An 18,869-nucleotide genomic window follows, 5' to 3' on the forward strand; every position below is an offset into this window, starting at 1 on the left:
CCTTGCTTGGCAGGTCCTATTGTGCTATCAAATATGCTATTGCTGTACCTGTGTTAAATCTACATAGAAATTATATACTTTTAACACATTGTCATTATGTAACTTTTGTGACCCTACTAAAGAATGCTTTTATTATTTAACAGATGTTTCCAGTTCCATGCCTGTGTGTCAGAATTGGGCTCATTTATGAACATTAGGGCTAATGCTGAGTTTGAATGCAATTTTGTGAGTGTGTAAAGTTGGACGAATCAAAACATAAATGTAGTTTTGCACCGGTAGATTTGAACCAGATTTACATGAAATATACTTACACCCAATTGTGTAAACTTTGGTTTGATAACGAAAATACTTTCTCTATTAGGTTGGAATAAAATGTAAAAAAAACACTCTTAAATACAGCAGATATAACTTTCTCATGGAAAAATAAAAATATATACAATTTCAAATTGTTAACTTTTTTTCGCATTTATCCTAAAATGAACCTTAGTATGTTGTAAGAAATTGTAAACAGTACAAAAAATGGAAAATAAAGAATATCTGAAAAAACAATTATATGTATGACATATATATATATATAGATATATATATCTCTCTCTCTCTCTCTCTATATATATATATATATATATATATATATATATATATATATATATATATATATATATAGTGACAAAGGGAATGCTTTGCAACAGGCATCTAAGAGAGGAATTAGGTTTTCATCTGACAGGTGTAGGACATATGTGTGACAAAATAATAGCGTAGAATGTGATTTAACTTATATGTTTTGTAGAGATTTAGAAGTCCCTTTTTCCACCGCTACCAGCAGGCTGAGAGGGTGTGTCTGCAGTGAGAGTAGTCAAGCAGAACACCTGCAGAGAACTTCTTTTAGAAAAGCAAGGTGGGAGTGTCACCTGTTCATCAAGCTAGGGCTGTGGGAGGAGTCCAAACTATTTAAGTCTGAGTTCATTATTCAGAGTGACTGATGCTGAATAAGTTGGCCGGGAGCTGGTCTCTGTTAATTTAGCATTAGGGTCGCAAGAAAGTGTGTGGAACTTTGTGTTATATGCTAGTTTGCCATCCTGGCGAATCTCAGCAAGCTTATATGGATCTGGATGAGGACTGGGCCTCCGATTATCTGTGCTTAAAAGCTGAGATATTGTCTCTCATTGGGGTTTCCAGGTCGAGCCTAGCGCTAACATGAGTGGCGCTATAACATAGATAAACCAGTCAGAGTACAATTATCAGAGCATTACAAAAATTTTTAAAAAATGACTGCAATCAGGAGTGAATTTGCCTATTCAGATTATTGAAGTTTGGTGATAGATCACTGCATCCCTGAGCTAGACCACATTCTGCAAAGATGGGTGCTGCAGTCGACCCACAGTCTTATGAAGAACTTACCACAGTAGTAGAGAGGTTTTGTGCTCTACCGCAAATGACCAAAGCACCTGTGTTTTGGCCAAAACCGATGTCATGTCAAAAACTTGGTTTGACAATCCACGAGGCAATATGGTAAAATTGCTGCTGACAGAGGGCCAGTTACAAATGTGTCTAATCTGAAGTGCTTCAAATGTGTGGAGCAAGGCCATTTAAGGGCCAAGTGTACTAAACTACTGGAACCCATGCGCTGTTCTGTCGCGCATATAGGGCCTGCTTATCCAAGCTGTTGTACTATGAGTCCCACATTAGGAAGTCCTTGTATAACCAAAATCTTGTCCTAGCTTTGGCTGACTCTGGGAGTGATCTTACATTGGTTTCCAGCTCTGCTCTGCTCAAAACCATAATTACTCCTCTGTCCAAGATGAAGGTCCTTTGCATTCATGGGACAACTGAAAAATATGAGAAAGCACTTCTGCAAGTTACACTTGAAAACCAAACATTTATGATGTTGGATGCCATAGCGCCTAAGCTGCTGTACATGTTTATTCTGGTACCAGGCTTCCCACTGTTTTAAGAGGTCCTCTGTGAGCAAGTCTGGTCAGACATGTCAGCAACTGATATAATGGTCAGAAGCCCGGACTTAAAAAATTGCCAAGAAACCAAAATGTCTGGACCTTTATCTTTTGGAACTGCCAACCCAGAATGTTATCCTTGGGGTCATAGCAGGACTTCCACTTAAGTGTCACTGTTCGGGGAAGCATAGACAATCTAAAGCGGAGCTGGCTGGTGACGTCGCGGATGTGCCCTCCCCACCTGTCAGTGAGGATACAGATTGGTCTGCAATATCAACTTTGTTTCTTTTGCAGGACTGCTCATGACTAAATTAGCAATGCAACTTTGGAGCATGCATTTAAAAATGTGACTGAGTTGAATAGTGTAGCAGAGACCAATCAGTCTGCAGAAGGTATACCATACTATGTTATTAAAGATAATTTTCTGTATAGAATTGGTATGTGTAACAGAGAATTCTGCATTTTTATGTACAAGTAGAATAACAGCTTTTTACTAGTTTATAGCAGTAACTGGGGGATTTTTCTGTCTTTTTTTCTTTTCTGGATAACCCCACCCTTTCAAGCACCTGCTATAAACTTATAAATAAATTGAGCAACTTCCATTTCTGTACCTATCATAGCCAGCATTGACTTTTTCAGCAATTTGGGCTACAGTAGCTCTTCAGTGGGATTGAACCAGATGGTCTAGCCTACGCTCCCCACTTGCATCAATGAGCTTTGGGCGCCCATGACTTTTTCACATATTGTCCATCCTTTAACCACTTTTGGTAGGCACAAACCACTGGATATTGGGAGCACTTCACAAGACCTGTCATTTTGGAGATGCTCTGTACCAGTCGTCTAGCCATCACAATTTTAGAGGGGCATGTGTGATTAAAGCTGCTTGGCAGAAGGGGGCATATGTGATTAAAGCTGCTTGGCAGAAGGGGGCATATGTGATTAAAGCTGCTTGGCAGAGAGGGCATGTGTGATTAAAACTGGGGTGCATGTGTGAGTCAAGCTGCATGGCAGAGAGGGGCATGTGTGAGTCAAGCTGCTGGGCAGAGAGAGGCATGTGTGAGTAAAGCATGTTGGCAGAGTGGGGCATGTGTGATTAAAGCTGGCGGGGGTGTGAATCAAGCTGCTGGGCAGAGAGGGGTATGTGTGAGTAAAGCATGTGGGCAGAGTGGGGCATGTGTGAATAAAGATGGGGGTATGTGTGAGTCAAGCTGCTGGGTAGATAAGGGCATGTGTGAGTCAAGCTGCTGGGTAGAGAGGGGCATGTGTGAGTCAAGCATGTGGGCAGGTGATTAAAACTGCTGGGCAGAGGGGGACATGTGTGATTAAAGCTGTGTGATTAAAGCTGGAGTGTGTGTAAAGCTGCTGGGCAGAGTGGGCATGTCTGTGTAAAGCATGTGGGTAGAGGGGGCATATCTGTGTAAAGCATGTGGGCAGAGGGGAAGATTATGTTGAAGGGGTCACGGTGCATTTAGGGGCTCACAATGTGATAAGGAGTCACAGTGCAATGAAAGGGGCAGTAGCGTGATGCAGGGGGCAGCAGTGTGATGAGGGGAACAGTGTGATGATGGGACAGACATATCTTTCTTTTGCTGCTCTTATGATATATATATATATATATATATATATACATACATACACACAAACACATACCCTTTTATAATCGGCCAGGTATGTAAAAAAAAAAAAAAAAGATGCTGTAGGCAGAGGATATAAAATATGAAATGAAATACAAAGTGAGGTTTGTTTTTTGTTGCTATATTTATTTTCATTATTTACGATTTATCATTTATAATAATAAAGTATTGCTTGGCTAAGCAACACTAAAAGTAGCCTCTTGTTTATATTAGATATATATTGTACCGGAAACCTTTAAAGATGGGCCGCTACTTATGGGCCAGTGCTGTGTGTGTGACCCCCCCTTGCTAAAGTCTGCCAGCCAGCCCCAGTTTGAGTGGATCTGCACCTATTTGCAATTACGTAAACATGTCCTTACTGTTATTGGCCTACAAGGAGAGAAAAAAGTAGAGCTGAATACAGAAGCACTCCAGTGTACTATTTTCTTAAAGTAACCTCATTAAAGTTAAAAACACACTTTTATTGGTTATAACTTAAAAACTAATTATTTTCTTAACCAGGTCTTAGCAAGGCAATTATATTAAAAGTTGATATAGAAAACTGATTAAAAAAAAGAGAGAAAATTGTGTCACTAAAAATGTATTTTGATTTTACAGACCGTTCAGTGGAGCTGGTAATGAGATATTTATGGATATCACCTCATCTCATATGTTACATATATATCATTCCATTGTCTATAATTAAAACACATTTGTTCTTATGAGTTGTTTATACCAGTCCTTGTGCTTGGATGCTTAAGTTTAGCATTAACAATGATGACATATCACTTGTTTCTTATCTGTAAGTGTAAATATGTCCTCGGATCAGTGCCAAAGATATTATTCACCTTTTTCTAAGGTCAACTAGGACTTACACCAGTGTCAGGGACATTATTCCCTTGTGTTGTGCGACAAACACATTAACTCACAGCATGTTAAAGTATCCTGCTATAGTTTTTGGTATTGTGGATGACTTACCTGGATCCCCGGAGCCTGGTGAGTCCTTCCGGTGTGCTGCGGCTGCTCCCTTGTTGGCCAGGTCGGTGAGCCAATCAGGGCTCACAGCCCAGCCACTTGAGTTTTTGGCGCTGCGGCGAGCCAATCATGGCTTTCTTTGTCACCACACAGCATTGCAACACTGCAGCAGGAAGTAGGCTATTTAAGCCGCAGTGTGCCGCCATTTTGGAAGTTAGTCACCAGACTGAGTAGAAGAAGGACGTCATGGAACATCCGCTCCAAAAACCAGACAAAGATGCCAGACAACAGAAAGAAGACCCTGCGGAAGACAACGGAGGCATGGAGCCCTTATCAGGGCTTAGAACTCCTCTGCCAGCAGTAGTACCCGCTGAGTACCGCCAGGATCAAGAAAAAAAGCGTCAGCGTGGTGACCGTCGCCAGTGGCTGGTATCATGCATGGAGCAGGCAAGTATAAGTCTGGCCAATTAGATCAGGCACAAGGCCCGTGGTGCAAGTTGGACACTAAGCCGTTTGCAGATAGTGGCACAAGGCCCGGTGCAATTAGGGTTTGACTTGAGGGAATTAAGGTATAAAGCCTTTTGGACACTAGGCACTAGGTCCTTTGTTTAGAGGGGCATTAGGCCCCTAGTTTAGTAGTACACTAGGCTCTTTGGGAAGCAGGGCATTTATCTTGTATGTGGCTGCAGCACCTCAATACCACCAGAGGTGCTGTTGTTTTGCCCTTGAACAATACACCTCACCTTCCTGATTAGTCCCTGCACCTGTTCCACTGCTTTATATACCTGCCTTAGTCAGTGTTCCTTGAAGTTCATCGTTTGTACCTGGCTACAGCTGGTTGTCTGTTATCCTTGTGAATTACCTGCTCCAGTTTGTACTTCGGTTTGACCTCTGCCTGTGACCTGACCATCCCTTATTGCTGCCTGGTTTGAACCATTGCCTGTGGTCCTGACTACGCATATCGATGCCTGGACCAACACTTTGCAGGGTATTTGACTCTAATAGTGTTTGTATGCATAAATAAAAAAATGCTTAATATAAAAGAAATCTGATTCTCTCTATAATATGACAGACCAGATCACTACTTAAATTGAATGTTAATGGAAAATTCCTTCAACACTTAGACCATAAGACAAACATATATGCTGCTAATGAATGAACATATAACTGAAAAAATACTTATATTTGTAATGGAGATCTGTCCTCTTCTCTTATATTTTGTTCATTCAAACAAATATTTTTTCATGGTGATATACATGTGTAAAAGAAAAAACATAAACATAGTGTGCTACTGTATAAAACACAAAATATTCCACTCCAATTATAATCGTTGTGATGAAAATTTCAGATAGATCTTGATCCCTTCCCCCTATAGGGAGTGCACTTACAAAAACAATGTGTTTTTTATGCTTATCAAAATATCTCCTTTTATCAATGAGTTGTGATTTCCACCTTCATCTCCAAACTCCCATTGTATGTAAACTAACAAACTAGAATTATTGAGAGTGTTGTATTTAAAAGTTTTCAACAATCGGGTTCCAGTTGTCTGATGATTAGTTTCTCCCCAATGGATATATTGTATATATTGTAATATCCAGCATTTAATAAATCAATAAAAAAAAAAAAAAAACATAACAATAATGTGATCCTAGGGCAAGTCAGAATACTGATGAACTCCCCACCAGATGGAGATATTTTTCCACATGGTACAAAACATTACGATTCCTGGGATAATTGCAATGATGGAACCTCCAAATAGTCAAATCCTGGTGGTAGTATTCATCTGTGCCTCTAGGAAAGAGAAACTCCACATCCAATAGTAATCGTTTTATCTTTTATAATACTGCTATTTTTTGGAAAAGATACATAATTGTTTCTATATGCATTTTTACAGTACCTGATTTGTTTTCTTATTTCAAATATGTACCAGTACTCCATTTGCACTACAATCTTCAAACTTGTAAAAATCAAGGTTTTGACCATAATAGCTTTAGCAGGCATCATACATTTTGCATTTGTTTATCATATCTATTTTGCAGACAATAAGAGGTACTATCAGTCAAACACAGTGTATGTTAATGCAAAGCTTAACTTTTACATTGTTTTCTCAGCAAACTAAGTTAAAACATTTACCAGAATACAAATATATTGCTCTAAGGTCATTTGATTTTCAAAGTCCATATTACAGTTGTATATAACGTGGGAAAGCAGCAGATGCTAACAGAAGAGAGTACAGAGCAGCAGGTATTTAAAGAACCAGGAAATCGGAGCCGAACACACTTTGTATTGAAAATGACGCCGTTCCATGGAATGACTACATTATTGCTTCTGTTCCTCGTATTGGTATTCAGCAATGCTGCTCCTAAAGTATCCAGTAACATTGATGGTTACCCACCAATGTGGAACCTTGTTCCAGAGAAACTGAATGATTTTAACATTCACAATGGCAAAGTTGTAATCAACCCCTGGGATTACCTAGAAAGGATGGGGATGTATAAAATATTATTAAATGTCACAGCACAATTTTTGGATATGGAAGAACCAGACAACAAAAGGAATATACTCTGGGGATTACCTCTGCAACATGGATGGCAGTTTCGTACAGGTAATACTATCTGAATAAGAGCATCTCAGGAACAACCTAATGATTTTATTTGTAAACCTCTGTTGGTGGTATAATTTATCTATGGTACTTTTTATGTATTCAATTTAAACATACCATAAATACCAACTTTACAACAAAGGAATAATAATCTTTTCATTATACAGTAGCGCAAAAATAGCACTATGTTATTCAGGTGTAATAGATATGTATGATTTTGTTATTTCTTCTCTGTAAATTTCATGCCAGCAAATACAAAGAGACAAAACTAGAGGCATTCTTCTAGTGTGAAAAGAAAAATGGCCCTGTTCCTATACTTGAGAGTAGAATAGAATGAGTAATTATAACAATTCAGTTTTGCTTTTACACACAACCAGACTAATACTTATTTTCATGATTTACAGACAATAATGCCATAGTTACTGTTCCACTTTAAGATTCAAATGAGATATACAAAAATAAGTATGAGTCACCTTATCATAAAATAATTATTTTTAATCAAATGTACATTCACATTTTCTGCATTTTATGTAAAAGAGGACATTACAAATATGTGTGTCAATATAAAATGTATAATTACTATTATGTTTTTGCACATATAAATGAGTATCAGTGACCGTACAGTTCTATTTTTTACCTTAACTAGGTCGTTTAGAAGATGTAACTAAGCAGTCAGCCTGTGAAGACCGAAAATGCATCTCAGTAAAAAGCTGGTGGGCTTGTAAGTATAGCAATATGCACCTGGCACAAGCTTTTCAACCTGTGAAACATCTAAAATGAAACCTGTATTATTATTATTATTATTATTATTATTATTATCATTTATTATATTATCCTTATGCTCTGTAATTTATAAGTTAACATTTATTGAAAAGTTGTACTTAAAATGCAATAAGCATGTTATGATCTAAGTTAGTAAACTTCATATGAATGGCATTGTAGTGCTCTGAGGTCCAGTGAGACAGTATAGCTTGTGATGTGATTAGATGTACCACAGCAAAATATCCCTGGAAACTATTTTAAAATATTGGTAACTATGCACTGTATCGCTTCTCTTTTCTGCAGTGAATGTGTCCTTTTTCTGCATTCAGTAAAAGTTAGTCAACATTGATAATTGTTAGTACTATGAGCTCAGCTTCTTACTTTTCAAACTCACCTACTGACTTGAACTGGCAAACAATGGCCTGTTCCTGTTTTGTCACTTTGACAGGATGGACCGCCTATACCACCCTGTCTGTTGTTGCTGAGAATCGGCTGGGTTTACTTTGTCACCGTCCCCTTTCGTTATTCCGAATATGCCCCTCCTGCCCCAGTAGGAGAAGCCAGCTGCCCCCATCGGGTTCCTTTATGGCGCCCAGAACCACATTCCATCTGGATAACTGTTGCTGCTAATGTGCTCCCATGCTGGTACAATTGGGCTGGCACCCCTGACCGCTTACTATGGATCAGGGTGCTGTGGATGGATCCCCCTGGCCTATCACACTGGCCAAAGCTGCTGGGTAGCGGCAGAGCAGTGGTACTGGAGAGCTGGGTCCAAACCTCAGAAACAGCCGGATGACGGATTAGATTCAGGGTCTAATCTGTAGGTCACAGGATTACAGAAATATTGAAGAAGTTGTCAAGCATGGTCTTGAAGCAGAGTGATGTTTATTGCTCAAGTGTCCTGACAAGGAGAGTTCCACTGATTAAAGGTATCAGTGGTCAGGTCAGATGGAACATCAGAATGATACATTACATGCTCAAACAGTTCACCTTTTATACAGTTTGGACACAGCCTCAAAGGGTAAGCCAGCCCCCTTGAGGTCTGAGCTATTTTTAGAATCAGGATATCATTTGTTTACACAAACATGGATTTACATGCATTGCAAAGCTAACAATATTTACACTTATCTGTGAAATTCTAGAAATGCTGTGATGTCCTGCATCTTGTTTTTAGACGCAGGAAATCTAGTAGTAAGTCTAATTACATCTTCCTATGACCCTCACACATCAAAAAGTCTAATTAGCATGAGATTAGCATGATTCCTTTCTTCCAACAGTAGCAAAATACACATTTCATCCAAAGAAAAGAATTCCCCAGGAAAAGTTGTAAACCCCAAACAAGACATTTCCTTACACCAAGAAATACAAAAGGCTTTCTAAACAGAGGCTTATTGTATCAGATATATACATCAGAATTAAGGCATTTCCTCTAGAAAGGTTAAAACAGAAAAAAACAAATTTTCTCCCCCAGGTCTCAGAAATTAAAGATTTCCCTTACCAAAATATACACAATATCATAAATAAGTGCATGTGCAATTATATAAATAAGCACCCTGCGCTATTTCCTTTAAATACATTTATACCATAAGTTATTTATAAGTGATCCAGTCACAGTCACTTACTTTCCAGTTGCAGTAATCTGGACTGAATCTAATAATTCATGTTAAAGTTTTTTTTTAATTATTTAGTTCAGGCCAGGTTTGGAAAATAAGTGGGGAAATAGGAACCATTGATTGTATCATGGTTCAATCATGTTGGATTGTATCTTATGTTACGGTTAATCTGGTTGCTAGAAGGAGTTAGATCAAGCTAAAATGCATCATATATTACAGGCTTAAATTCAAAGTGCATTTACGTCTGTGCAATGATGTAATTGAATGTACTTCAAGTCAAAATTGGTATTGTGAAGGTATTCATATACTGAGAGGGGCTTTTGAAACAAAGCCAGGTAATGAATGATCTCTTTTATTTTATCAGTCACGGCATTACTAGGAACAAGGCATAAAATTAACCCAGACAAGTTTGAAAGACTGCAGGTTTCACAGGACCTACACTGCTAAAAAAGAATTAAACCGGTCAGCTTGCCTCCTAAACTAAATCCTCAATCAGCCCCAGCACTGCTATGTTGAATTAAGAAGAAATAAGATTTGTTAAAAAAAATTTGTTCAACATTATGTTTTTGGGGTTTGTTTGTTTTAATCTTTTAATATAATGGACAGGGTTCTATAGCTATGTCTGTTTTCTATTCACAACACTTATTGTAATGTCATACATCCAAACATTTCAAAAAGCAAACTCAGGACACAAATATTGAAACACTTAAGGCAAACCATACATCAAAACACATAAATCAAAACCGCAAGGTCTCAAACTGCATTTGCATTTTGAGCTATTTTGCCAGTGAGAACCACTCCTTCCCCTCACTAATTAGCGGTGGTTTGACATGTGGTTTGGAACACCACTACTTAATACATGGCATTTTTTTATATTTTCCATGTATATAAATCAGGATTGCAGTTTAAAATAATGTGCTTTGATGTAGAGTTTGGACTTTAGTAAATTGCACAGCTTACAAACTGCACATCCAACGCCAAAAACAATGCGATTTGGCAAATCCGCTCTTTAGTAAATCTTCCTCCTGATCTTTTTCTGCATATTAGTTGGACTTCTCCCACCTCACTAATACTGTTTCATGATGGTCACTGACCGTGATCAGCAGCATTCTTAGAGAGCTTCGCAGTGACATAATTACGCTTGCGGGTGTCTAAAGCATAAGGATACAATTTTTGTCTCTGAGGCTCAAAGAATTAAAATTAGGATTTTTTGTGCTTGAACATTGAAATCACTTAGCAGAAATGTGAAATACATTTTGCCATGTGCGCTTCAACATTACTTAGAGAACATCATAAAGAACCTTTCCTTGTGGTGATTTATTTACTGTATTCCAAACAGCCGTACTGTATCATAAAGGACTGCTAATGTTACTAAATCTTCTGACAATTTTTCTGGTATTATGATATCACTGTAATTTGTAGGAACCTTGAGTATTGGGTAAACATACATAAATCATGATGTGTCAGACAAACTGTCTGAACTGTAAAAAATGTGTGTGGCTAATGGTGCAAGTGATTAAAAGTGAATTTACTGTAATTTACAAAGGGTACAATTTTCCACTTTTTAAAGTTATATAGTTATGTGCCCCTCTCGTCTCATTTTTTAGTTTCCCAAATGCAGTGCGCTCTCTCTTTAGGATTGAAGATCTTGTCAAGGTACACCTGGGGGTATATTTACTAAACTGTGGGTTTGAAAAAGTGGAGATGTTGCCTATAGCAACCAATCAGATTCTAGCTTTCAATTATTTAGCGCATTCTACAAAATGACAGCTAGCATCTGATTGATTGCTATAGGCAACATCTCCACTTTTTAAACCCCGCAGTTTAGTAAAAATATCCCCTTGGCCGACTCACTAAACACAATTTGTGACAACTCACTCAACCACACACCGGGAAAAGGGGATGGGCCACTTAAAATATGCTTATGAAAAGGTCTGTACATGATAGACCTCTAGGGTTATTTTGCAAATATAATAACTATTGTACTTAAAACCATTTTCTATATAGAGTACACTGTCTACTAGAGTGTTTATAGCACTTACTTTGCAGAAACTTCTTCTATCTTCTGAGGACTAACCATGGCCCGCATCACAACATTATCAGACTTGAACAGACAAGCGCAACAATATATTCAGGTTCTGTGTTAGTTACCTGCAGAAGGAACTGGTATTGCTTTACAATGGACTGTTCCATTTTCCACTGTGCTACAAAAAAACTCACATAATCATGAGTTGTTGGACACATTCCAAATACAAATTGATAAGTAGCTCACTTATATTTTCCATGAGCTACTCTGGTGGTTAAAAAGTATAGTTCTAAACAGTATAATTTGTTCCCCACACCTCTTAAATTATAAGTTCAATTCAGTAGAGCCATCATTACCTTTTGTTTCATATCATTGTATAATATTAATTTATACACCACTAAGTACTATTTTAGCGCTATATAAATAAAGGATAATAATACTAATGCTCATTTTCAGGTATGAATTACTACTTGGCTGTGATTCCATTTCTTGGAGCTTTTGATGCAGGATTTTTTGAAAGTTTTCCATATGAATTAAACATTGCACGTCCGGAAGAACTTGATTTTGACTTTTGCTACAGCAGTACGGAATGCCGCTTAACTTCTCCTCATGCAATGAATGGATGGAAGGCTTTTTTTGAGGTAATCATGATACTCATAACTTAAGAAGAAAAACATATTAATAGATGGCAAATGACAGCAGTAATAATACATATACGGCACAATGTCTTGCAGTGCTCAGCAGTGCCGGACAGTGGGGAAAACAGGACATGCATAAAACAGGGACATACAAGGTAGACAAAATAAATGCAGACATGAAAACAAAGGGTAGGGATGACCCAGCTCATGGAAGGGCTTATAATCTAAATGATTCAGAGTGGGCATAGTATAGTTGTGAGCAGGGCCGGACTGGGACTAAAATTCAGCCCTGGCATTTAAAATAAAGAGGCCCACCCTAGTTCAAGCATGAAAAAGGGCCAAAAAGGCCAAAAAGGGCGTGACTACATTGTTTTGTGGGTGTGGCCAACATGGGGCATTGATACATACATTATAATAAAACATTACATTTATCACAGCCCCCCTCAGTGAGACACAGCCCCCCTCAGTGAGACACACACACGCCCCCCTCAGTGAGACACACACACGCCCCCCTCAGTGAGACACACACAGGCCCCCCTCAGTGATACACACACAGGCCCCCCTCAGTGATACACACACACACACACACACACACACACACACACACACACAGGCCCCCCTCAGTGATATACACACACAGGCCCCCCTCAGTGATACACACAGCCCCCCTCAGTGATACACACACACAGGCCCCCCTCAGTGAAACACACACACAGGCCCCCCTCAGTGAAACACACACACAGGCCCCCCTCAGTGATACACACACAGGTCCCCCTCAGTGATATACACACACAGGCCCCCCTCAGTCAAACACACACAAGCCCCCCTCAGTGATATACACACACAGCCCCCCTCAGTGAAACACAGCCCCCAGCCCCGGTCAGTGATACACACACACACACACACACACACACACACACAGGCCCCCCTCAGTGATATACACACACAGGCCCCCCTCAGTGATACACACAGCCCCCCTCAGTGATACACACACACAGGCCCCCCTCAGTGAAACACACACACAGGCCCCCCTCAGTGAAACACACACACAGGCCCCCCTCAGTGATACACACACAGGTCCCCCTCAGTGATATACACACACAGGCCCCCCTCAGTCAAACACACACAAGCCCCCCTCAGTGATATACACACACAGCCCCCCTCAGTGAAACACAGCCCCCAGCCCCGGTCAGTGAGACACACTCACCTTGTTGCTCGGCGGAGGGAGTTCAATGTGATGTGGGGCTGTTGCCAGTGATCACATGGTACGCGCAGCATGTGACAGGTGCTGTCCCATGTGATTAATATCACATGACCGCACATCTCATTGAACTCCCTCCGCCGAGCAGCGCACAGTGAGCTGCGCTGCTCGGCGGGCATGGTACCCCACCTGATCGACCCAACTAGCCATCGGCCCTTCTGGCATTTGCCAGAAGTGCCCGATGGCCAGTCCGGCCCTGGTTGTGAGGATGCATTAGTGTGGTTAGTATAAGTGGGAGTAGGACAAGTGCTAATAAAGAGATGAGTTTTCAGAGAGAGTTTAAAGATTTGAAATATATGGTAGAGCCTAATTAGGCATGGTAGTGAATTTCATAAATGGGAATGGTACAGGTGAAGTCTTGTAGGTGATTACTAGAGTCAGAGCAAGAGGCATGTCACAGGTATATTTAAGAGGCCATGAGGGAGAGTATTGAGATGAATGAAGGGGTGGTGTTGTTGAGGGCTTTGTAGGCTCGGGTGATACTTCTGAATTGCATTACATTTTGGAGCACATCATGAGTCAGTGTAGGAATTTGCAGAGTGATGTGATAGATGTGATGCAGCAAGAGAGCAAGATCGGTCTTGCCACAGCATTAAAGATGGATTGAAGCAGAGATAGATGGGTGAGGGGAATGCCATGTAACATGAGTTGCAGTAAAGAAGACAGGAGTGGCTGAGATAATGGATTGTATCTTGGGCAAGAAAAGGGCATATTCTGGCAATATTTTGAAGGTAGAGGTGACAGGATTTGGAGAGAGACTGGATGTAAGGAATAAAGCAGAGGACAGAGTCAAGTGTGACAACAAGGCAGCAAACATGGCAGACTAAGGAAATTTTAGTGTTATTGACGGTGAGGGAGATTACAGGGAAGATGGTGACGCTGGGAAGGTGGTAAGATCTGCTTTGGACATGATGAGCTTTTTTATTATGTTGGAGGCAAATGGGAAAATGACTGAGTGCATGTTTACAGGAAGATGGAAATGTACTGAGCTAAAGGTTGGCATATAGTGGTGGAAAGGAAGTTGTGAAGGAATAGGTTAGAGGGGGCAGGTTGTAGGGTGAAATGATAAAAAATAAGTGCAGAGTCTGTCCTTGGTTACTGGGGAGAATACACAGAGTGGATTTGGGAGTATAAATAGGGTAGGTTGGGTGTGTAAAATTTGGCATGATGAAATATCTTGTCGAATGTTGTAGATTTTGTCTTTGAAGTAATGGCAAAATCATGGGTTGTGAGGGAGAAAAAGGGAAGTGGTGAAGGTGGGCAGAGAAGCGAGTTGAAGTTAGCAAAGAGGTGTTGAAGTGAAGCATGTTTGCTTGGAAAGTGAAATTATTTTTGTAAGATAAAAAATGAATTTATAGAGGAGGAAGTTGGCTTTAGAGTGAGATTCCCTCCAGTGGTGCACAGTACTTGTGTGGGTCTGTTTGGATATGTTTGTTACAAACATATCTTGAATTCCAAGTACACAGGAAAAGAGAAAGGAGCTTAGTAGAGACATGTGGATATTATTTGAGGGATTGGAAGTATGAAGTGGAGAGAATATTTTGGGGTGAGCAGATAGTTGGTATTGCATAGGACTCGGTGAGATGTCTCCAGCAGCCACAAGAAAGAGCAGGGCAAGAAAAAGGATATTTGTGGGTGAGAAGTTGTTTGCTGCTTATGTAAGCCAGTGAGTGAGGAAAGTAATAAATAGGACATAATAATGGGGGAAGGAGAAATAGGATGCTGGCAAGAGAGAGAGAGAGAGAGAGAGAGTTTGGAGGGAAGTGCTGTGAAAGTGAGTAGGAAAAACGGAGAAGGTAAATTGAGTATGTGCATGGTGGACTGATTTTAAAGATGTGGAAGTATGTGGTTCTGCTAGGGTAGGTATTAAGAGAGCGTAAGGAGGAACAATTGATTTAGGTTATGCAGGGTAGATGAAAAGATGGATGCAGGTCTATCTTTGCCACCAAATTGGTTGGGAGAATGGAGGAAGCAACCTCTGCAATTTGGACACTTGGTCCAGGATACAGAAAGTTGGGTTCAGTTGGTCCAGCAGCCAAACAGTGGTGGTAACAGCAATCACAGTTGAGCTCAGTGAATCCATCAGATGAATAGAAGTGGCATTAACAATCACAGTTAAGTTCAGTGCATCCAGTAGCTGAATATAGAATAGAGATTCAAGAGTTTTTGTTATGATGACACTCCTCAGAGCAACAGTATTTACCAACAGTTTCCACAAATCTTCTATTTGTGAGAATAATATAAAGTGGGAGGTAGGAACAGAGCCTAGTTAATGGGCAGCTAACTCTAACCGCCATCCACATACCATATACACATGAAAGAATAGAATATATACAGTATCCATTGAATAGTCATTGGAAAAATATTAGAGTTCAGCTTCTCCGCCTGCTTACTGCATGCCAGCAAATTTTCAGCTTTACTTTTTCAATATCCCAAGAAGTGTTTTTGGCTAGTGAGTCTGTATTACCATCTGTAATACCACCTATATAATGTGATTAGGCTGCAGGAATAACCAATATAGCATTGCAGTACAGATCTTAATTAACGATTACAATCTGTTGCTCATTATTTGGTATCACTGCAATCAGCAATGCTGCTATATAGCCAAATATCATACCAAAAAAAATATATATTATGTTCCTTACACTGAAAAATGATTACATAAACATGTTTATTATATTTTTAATACAGTATATTAAAACATCGAATCAAATATCTGACAAGTCAGTGCCATTATCCAAAGAAGAAAATGGATTCTTACCCCATATGTGGAGCGCTCATGTTGAGTCTATCAAGGCTGCTTTGCCACGATGCTCAAAGAGGTAATAAAAAAGCAAAATTACCATGTAAGAAACATATAAAGAAAACAATTATTGTAATCAGACTAATGACTGTTTGCAAGCAGGCTATTTAATTAGTTAACATAAACCAATTTAGTTTTTTATTTTAAATATAGCACAACTATTTTATTTTATTACTAGATATGTGAGCATGATACAGTGTTAGCTAGTAGAACAGATGCAGGAATAATATTGTAGGAGAAAACAAACATTTACAAATACTATTTATAGTCTATGATTTTTCCTATTTATTTAATCCCTATCAGTACTAGTCAGACATAGCAAAATAATATGAAGATATCTAGTAACAGTGTGTATGGTAATCTATGATGCAAATGGATCCTAGTAAAGTGTAAATGTATGTGCTTTTTAAAACATGATCCCTGATGATGTCTGTTTCATTCAGAACAATACCATCATCAACTTGCAGAATGGACGCTTTGTATATATACATAACTAGAAACATTTTACTTTCTTAAAAGTTAAACAAGTGAACCAAAGTTTCAGGATAATCTGCGACAGAGCACTAAAAAGCAATATCTTCTGATACAAACCTTTATTATGCTTTATAATCAATGTTTGAAAATACCATAAACTTCATCCAATTATCTTGTAGCATGTTGTACTTTCTACACCAGGATTGAGTTTTAGAGGATTTTTATAAAAGTTCACAACAAATGAGACTGACATTATTTGTAATGTGTATGGCTGTTGTTAGAATAGGCCAATCGCACTTCATTGTGTTGTGTATTACATCTTGTTTGATTACCATACTTGATATTGTTTGTTTGCCTTAAATTTTATAAAGATTTTTTTAAACACTGTATTGAGCACAAAAATTGACATTTTACTGGAATCCGTTTGTGCTATAGATTCCCACTACAAACTACATTCTAGGCAAGGTGGAAAAGGGAATACACCACCCCTATAGGCAGCATCAGATTACCATATGCACACACTACAAAAGGTAGCGCTGGTCTCTATTTCTAGAAATTGTGTAAGGTAAGACAAAAGAACATCGTAAAAGTGTATTGGTCAAAAAAAGCGCACACGGTCCTGTAAAATTTATATAAAATGTAACTTATCAAGCATGCTTAAAAGAAAATACAGCCACCGCATATAAAGTAAGTCACCTGAGTGCATGCAGGTTAAAAGAGGTTGGGGCCTATTATATTGTAAAGACCTTGGTGATACGTTGTATAAACAAGGGGCTTTAAATCTTTTTGGGGCCAGTACCAAAAGGAGGTCTGTGAATAACTTTTGCAAATCTGCCCTCCACAATTTTGACACCCGCCACAAATTCTGGATCTGTAATGGACTTCCTATCCAAGAGGGAAGATAATTGTTAGACATGCAGACCTCCCAACTGTCCTGCTTTCGGCAGGACAGTTTCGATTTTAGGGTTTTGTCCAGCTTTCATGCCAGGGGACATCATCCATGCATAGCAGATTAGCGATGAACCTGGTGCAGAGCACCAGGTGCTGCAGTGTTTGTAGGGGAAGGGAGATTTCTAATGGGTAGCCTACTACTTTACAGCACTAGGTAGCCCTTTGGGGGTGTGGCCACACCCTCATAGTGATATGTCCATGCTCCTATTGAGATGTTGCTGCACCCCCTGTCCTGATGCCAGGTACTGGAATGTTGGGAGGTATGGACAGGGCCGGATTAAGGGAATGGAGGCCCCTGGGCTAAGGTGGCCTCCATTCCCCCGTGAGGGCCCCCCCGTGACCCGAGCTTCCCGCGCCCCCCTTCCCCCTGCACTTACCTCCTTCTCCGGCGCGCTGTACGCTCTTTACTGAGGAGATCTCGTGAGAGTGAGACTCACAAGATCTCCTCAGTAAGGAGACTACAGCGCGCCGGAGAAGGACCGCAGTGAAAGTGCTCAGCAGCACTGATTGCGCCGGGGGCGCCCCCTGCCGGCCGATCAATACTGCTGCTGAGCACTTTCAAGGGCCCGCTGGATGCCATAGGCCCCTGGGCTGTAGCCCAGTTAGCCCTATGGTTTATCCGGCCCTGGGTATGGATATGTGAATGTTGAATCTGCAGACTGCAGTCTCTCATGTTGAATATGTATTGTGCTAGTTTGTACCCAGTTCTGTTGAATTTTCTATGCTGTCTCACTTTAATTTCTGTTTGTATGGTGTTGAAATTAACAAACCACAGCCTGTAAAGCACCCCTGGTCTCAATGTATTATTGAGTTTATGCAGTCATTATTAAATACACTACAGATACCATATGGATTCCTCCATGCTTTGTGATTCAACCTAAATGTGTACATAGATGTACATACTTTCTATATTGTATGTTTTCAGTATGTTGTCAATATAATATGCTGTTTACACATGTATGACACTGTCCTAGCCTGTGTAACAGTGTAATGGGAAATGTCAAAACTAATAGCTGAGGTAGATGTATATAGAGATGAGTAAACCCTACTGCCTTCCCTCAGGTGTTTGCCTTGCATTGAAGTTTGTGGGACTATCCAGGTGTGTTTGTTGACATGGGGACTCATTGGTTCACTTAACTAAACAGTTGGTGCAGTTGGAATGAGGGTAGGATCCTTGAACATTATCAGCAAAATTCAGGAAA

The 18,869-nt window shown here is 39.7% G+C and overlaps 1 protein-coding gene across 1 annotated transcript in view; it reads left to right on the forward strand.

Annotated features, from left to right (window-relative positions):
- Window positions 1–18,869, forward strand: part of C3H6orf58 (chromosome 3 C6orf58 homolog) — an 80,430-nt gene that overhangs the window by 27,656 nt on the left and 33,905 nt on the right. The window contains exons 2-5 of the mRNA XM_075200659.1: window positions 6,726–7,142; window positions 7,786–7,860; window positions 11,997–12,181; window positions 16,131–16,261. Coding sequence (XP_075056760.1) covers window positions 6,752–7,142; window positions 7,786–7,860; window positions 11,997–12,181; window positions 16,131–16,261 — 782 coding nt within the window. The 5' untranslated portion in view covers window positions 6,726–6,751. The remainder of the gene's footprint in view (window positions 1–6,725; window positions 7,143–7,785; window positions 7,861–11,996; window positions 12,182–16,130; window positions 16,262–18,869) is intronic.

The sequence above is a fragment of the Mixophyes fleayi genome, chromosome 3, assembly GCF_038048845.1.
Source record: "Mixophyes fleayi isolate aMixFle1 chromosome 3, aMixFle1.hap1, whole genome shotgun sequence".
Classification (NCBI taxonomy): Eukaryota; Metazoa; Chordata; class Amphibia; order Anura; family Limnodynastidae; genus Mixophyes; species Mixophyes fleayi.